This window comes from Chiloscyllium plagiosum, chromosome 10 (genome assembly GCF_004010195.1).
Source record: "Chiloscyllium plagiosum isolate BGI_BamShark_2017 chromosome 10, ASM401019v2, whole genome shotgun sequence".
NCBI lineage: Eukaryota > Metazoa > Chordata > Chondrichthyes > Orectolobiformes > Hemiscylliidae > Chiloscyllium > Chiloscyllium plagiosum.
This window is the reverse complement of record NC_057719.1, coordinates 92,048,955-92,054,456: the sequence shown is the minus strand read 5'-3', so window position 1 is coordinate 92,054,456 and position 5,502 is coordinate 92,048,955. Positions and strand designations below refer to the sequence as shown.

The 5,502-nt window shown below is 47.3% G+C and overlaps 1 protein-coding gene across 1 annotated transcript in view; it reads left to right on the top strand.

Moving 5' to 3' along the window:
* The first annotated feature begins 1,092 nt into the window (after positions 1 to 1,092).
* Positions 1,093 to 5,502, top strand: part of dnal1 (dynein, axonemal, light chain 1) — a 32,989-nt gene continuing 28,579 nt past the window's right edge. Inside the window, exons 1-2 of the mRNA XM_043698405.1 lie at positions 1,093 to 1,136; positions 4,287 to 4,396. Coding sequence (XP_043554340.1) covers positions 4,362 to 4,396 — 35 coding nt within the window. The 5' untranslated portion in view covers positions 1,093 to 1,136; positions 4,287 to 4,361. The remainder of the gene's footprint in view (positions 1,137 to 4,286; positions 4,397 to 5,502) is intronic.

The window sequence follows — 5,502 nt, the reverse complement described above, 5'->3', positions numbered from 1 at the left end:
GAAAGAAAGAGGGTGGGGAGAGAAGGACATGGGAGTACTATATAGGGAAGAGTAAGGAAGTGGGAAAGTGTAAGGAAGAGGGGATGGTAGCAGTGGGAAGGGATTGGATTGAGGTGGTGGTGGGAGGATGTTTGGGGAATTATTTGGGAGTAGATAGTAGAGATAGTTGGTGGGGGTAAGAAGATGTTGGATGTGGGGGGAAAGGGGTGGCGGTGAGAGGACTTGGGAAGGGGGCAGGCATATGCGAGGCAGGGGAGACAGATCTGGACAGGAATATCCTGTCCTGAATGTAACTTTGTTTATTTCAAAAACATGCTTTATTCATAAAAATATCTTTATGTACATACATAGTCACTAAAGCAGTTCTGTTCTGCACAGTAGCATATGGAGAAACAAACATTGAAGTTTGATTCTATCCAACAAAACAAACCAAAGGCATTCCTTACTTAGACAAGAGTATATTTACAAATATTTGAGGCACTAGGGGGTCCGATAGCTGAACAGGCCCCCATTTAACTTAAGCAGAAACTCATTAGATGGTGGTCTTTGCCTACTGTGCCTTGGTGGCAGCTACTCCAAGCTTCAGTGTGTCCCTTAGCACGCTGTCCTGGACCTAGGAATGTGCCAGTCTGCAACACTCCGTCAGGGACAACTCCTTGATCTGGAAGACCAACAAGTTTTGAGCAGACCAAAGGGCTTCTTTCACCAAGTTGATGGTCCTCCAGGCGCAGTCAGTGTTTGTCTCTGGGGAACAGACTGTAGAGCACAGAATCACGGAACTGCTTGGGACAAACCTCCACCCAAACCGCTACATCTTTTCCCAGACTTCCTTTGCAAAAGCACTGTCCACCATGTGATGTGTGACAGTCATTACCCTGCCACAGCCGCTTTGAAAGCGACATGTAGTAGTGTACAGAGTCAGGGCGTACATGAAGGATCTCACTGGTAATGCCCTTCTCACCACCAGCCAAGTGATATCTTGGTGCATATTGTAAAGTTCTGGTGATGAGGCATCCTGCCAAAAGACTTTGACAGTCTGCTCAGGGAACAACCTGACAGGATCTCCCCTCTCCTTTTCCCGCAGGGTCTCAAGGATTCTATGTGCTGACCACTTCCTGATGAACTTATGATCAAAGGTATTTTTCTTTGCAAATTTCTCCATCAAGGATAAGTGATATGGAACAGTCTAATTATTTGGAGTGTTCCATGGGAAGAAGGCCGGTCCCATCCATTGCAACATCAGGGACAAGTAGAACAGTAGGGTCAGTATATAATGACACTTAATGTTTGTGTACTGATGCTCTCAGCACAGTTTGATGCAGCCACACACAAAGGTGGCCAGCAGGATGAGGGTTACATTGGGTACGTTCTTGACTCTCTTATGCAGAGTTTTGTAAATGTTGTCCCTCTGGTCATGGTCCATCTTAGACCTCCAGATGAAGCAGAAGGTGGCTCAGGTCACTGCGATAGCGCAGGTTCTGGGAATGGGCCAGACCTGCACCACTTACAATGACAGAAAGAGTGCCTCACACCTGATGACCAGGTTTTTAACACGCAGTGGAGAGGGAGCAGTGCTCCCTAATGCCCAGTTTCTGTCTACCATTGGCGATATAATCCTCCCAAGTTTCTGTGGAGACCCCAGTCCCTCCGAGTCATTTTCCCAGCATTTTCATGTAATTTGTCCTGATGAAGGAGCAGCGCTCCGAAAGCTAGTGCTTCCAATTAAACCTGTTGGACTATAACCTGGTGTTGTGTGATTTTTTAACTTTGTTCACCCCAGTCCAACACCAGCATCTGCAAATCGTGTCCTGATGATGAAAGGGATAAAGGATTGATTGGCCCAATTCCCAAAGCATATGGCCTCACTCTTGCCTCGATTTACCTTCCCTGCTGAGGCTAGCTGAAACTAGTCGGAGATGCTCATGAGTCTGCATACTGACAGCTGATCTGAGCAGAAAACGGCAACGGCATCCATATACAGGGAAGCTTTGACCTGCAGGATTCCGCTGCCTGTCATGCTTTACAGGCCCGCGTTCTTCCTGATGGATTCAGCAAAAGGCTCTCTTCAACACACAAACAAGACAAGAGAGAGTGGATAGCCCTTCCTGACTCCTGATCTGACCGGGAAGCTTTCGGATTCCCACCCTTCGATTGAAACTGCACTGCTGATGTTGGTGTAGAGCAATTGGATTTGATTGTGAATTCCCTCCCCAAAACCCTTTTTAAAGAGCATGTCCCACATTTCGGTTTGCAATATCCTATCAAAGGCCTTCTCCTGCTCCAGGCTGATGAAGCAGGTCCACCCCCCTGTCCTTCATGTAGGTGATCGTATTCCTGAGAAGTGCGAAGCTCTAAGTGATTGCCCTGCCCGGTACAGCACAGGTTTGGTTGGGGTGAATCACTAGTTCCAGAGCAGATGATTTGAGACTGGATTTATTATCCGCATTCAGGAGTGAAATTGGTCACCAATTTCAAAGTTCCTCCCTCCAACCCCTTCTGCTGGTTGATGAAGGTGATAGTACCTTTCCTTATGGATTTGCACATTACCTGCCAGTAACTACTGTTGTCGGCAGCACGGTGGCACAGTGGCTAGCACTGCTGCCTCAGCGCCAGAGACCCGGGTTCAATTCCCGCCTCAGGCGACTGACTGTGTGGAGTTTGCACATTCTCCCCGTGTATGCATGGGTTTCCTCCGGGTGCTCCGGTTTCCTTCCACAGTCCAAAAATGTGCAGGTCAGGTGAATTGGCCACGCTAAATTGCCCGTAGTGTTAGGTGAAGGGGTAAATGTAGGGGAATTGGTCTGGGTGGGTTGCGCTTCGGTGGGTCGGTGTGGACTTGTTGGGCCGAAGGGCCTGTTTCCACACTGTAAGTAATCTAATCTAAGTAATCTTTAGCAGATCCTGGCCAAACTAGTTCCACAGAGTTGAATACAACTCAGCCAGTAGTTTTATTCTTTTCTAGGGGCTTGAGGGCCTTGGTCTGCTCATCCAGCGATCGCGGCTGGTCCACCCTCTCATGGTGTGCTGTTATCTAAGACCTCTTGTGATAGAGAACAGTAATGACTAGAAGGCCACGCTGTCTTTGGGCTTTGTGCCATATAATCAAGCATAAAGGGATTTGTGGATGCTGAGGATGTCAGACAGGGATGATGTTACCGAGCTGTCATCTTCCTCAGGCTGCTGAGTACAGAGCTCTCCTTGTGCACGTTCTGGAAGAAGAAACAGAAGCATGTCTCAACCTGCTCCATGCTGCAGACCCTGGACCGGAAGATTATCTTGGAGGCCTCCAAGGCAAAGAGTGAGGCTTGCTGACCCTTCACCTCTGTGTCATCGTCTGTTGCTGGAGTAGGATCTGCATGTTTTTATGGATTTGGACAGTTTTCTCTGCCTCTCACTTGCCTTCTGAACACCTTTTGAGGGTAAAGAATCTCTTGACATTTCCCACCAGCCTGCTGGAGATTGAAACAGGGGCTTCATGGTTCTTCAACCTGTGTAATACCTTTTGAGCTCCTCAATGTTTTCTGGGGTCAACAGTTTCAAATTCAGCATCCATGTTCCCTTTCCAGCATGCTGGTGGTTCTGTAGGTGACAGTGGGCCAGCAGGAGGCAGTGGTCAGAGAAGAACACTGGCCATACACCAGTGGATCTGGCCAAGAACATGCGGGACACCAACAGGAAATCAGTTCTTGAGTGGATAGACCTGCCCTGCTGTGACCAGATGTATCAGGTGCATTTGCAGGGGTACTGAAGACGTCGTGCATCTTGGTGACTTTAATTGTTTCCCCCAGGAATCTAGATGTCGCGTCTGGTGTGCTCGCAGCCCCTCTGGATTATCCGTCTGCATCATTGATACAGTTGAAATCTCTGGCCAGTACGGACCCTTTACCCAGAAGGGTAGATTTAGAGTCGTTGACCTCCATTCCTGAAGGGGATGAGAGAGACCTGGTCTTTTGGTCCACTTGGGTTGGGAAGGAGATACCTGGGCCCCAGGCAGTAGTGAGAAGAGATGAAGAGAGAGTGAAGTTAAAGGAAGAAATGAAAGTTGAAAGGTACAAAAATTTAGGATGTCAAGGCAGAGAAATTGTAGCCTCGTAATAGGCCAGTTAATGAGGCAGAGTATGCAAAAGACCAGGAGTTGGGAGAGTGCAGAACTCTTGAAAGGATTGTAGGGGTATTGAACATGACAGATTGAAGAGGATGAAGGCACAGAAGTGTTTGAAGGAAGGTAAGAAAGTAGCACAAACCTCAAACCGAAATGACGGATTGGATGATTTATGACTTTTCAGGAAGAAAGGTCAGGTGAGAAGGCAGCCGAAGCTGTGGAGGTGAAGTTATATGGCCAGATACCACCAATTGAAAAGATGGATGCGTCCCTCTCTACGCTGAGTAATTGCGAGTAAGTTTTACAAGGCTGACTCTCGAGTGTTTTCTGGTGTCTCTTACTTCTACCCAGTGATTTCTTCCATTCTATTTTGATGATAAAAGCCATAAAGTCTCCAGGGTATCTCTCCTTTCTCTTGTAGCTCCTGACTTGTTTGGGTCTGTTTCCACCGTTTTGAGCATCTTAATTAATTAGGCATTATTTTTCACTGAATCGAAGAGTACTCAAGCTCAATTGTGCCTGCCCACCCTTCCCCTTTCTTTCCTCCCCCGACCCTTTGTTCCCTTTCTTCATCCTCCACTCCCACCCCCCACCTCACTCCCCAGAAGTACTGAGGCTAATTGTTCACTATTCTGCTTGAGATCAGTAACCAGAATTTTGTGAACGTTCCTGATTTAAAAATATTTGTCAATATACTGTAATGCCTATTGTAAACCTTGAGTGATAATTTGCCCCCAATACTAGCTGCCTATTGATTTCGTTTTAACAATTTCCTTTTGATTTAAAGAAATATTACATCTCTCTACTTCTGCTTCAATTCCCCATATTCTTGGTGCTGATAACTGTCATGACCCAAACTCTCTTCACCACCTACAAGATGAGGGTGAAATGAAATGTCATCCCATTTACCTCGGTGTTTGCGACTGCAAACACACTGGCACCTCGGAGTAAGCAGTCATCCGTCACCTTAGGCACTCACCCCTACCCTCCCCCATTCCCCATCAAAGCCATCACTGATGCACAGTAACCACAGTACTGCGACAACTTGCCAACTTGTCTTTGACAGCATCTTCCAAACCTGCAGCATTGGAAGCAAGTTAAGTCATAGAGATGTACAGCATGGAAACAGACCTTTCAGTCCAACCTGTCCATGCCGACCAGATATCCCAACCCAATCTAGTGCCACCTGCCAGCACCCGGCCCATATCCCTCCAAACCCTTCCTATTCACATACCCATCCAGATCCCTTTTAAATGTTGCAATTGTACCAGCCTCCACCACTTCCTTGGGCAGCCCATTCCATACACGTACCACCCTCTGCATGAAAAAGTTGCTTGTTAAGTCTCTTTTATATCTTTCTCCTCTCACCCTAAACTTATGCCCCCTAGTTCTGGACTCCC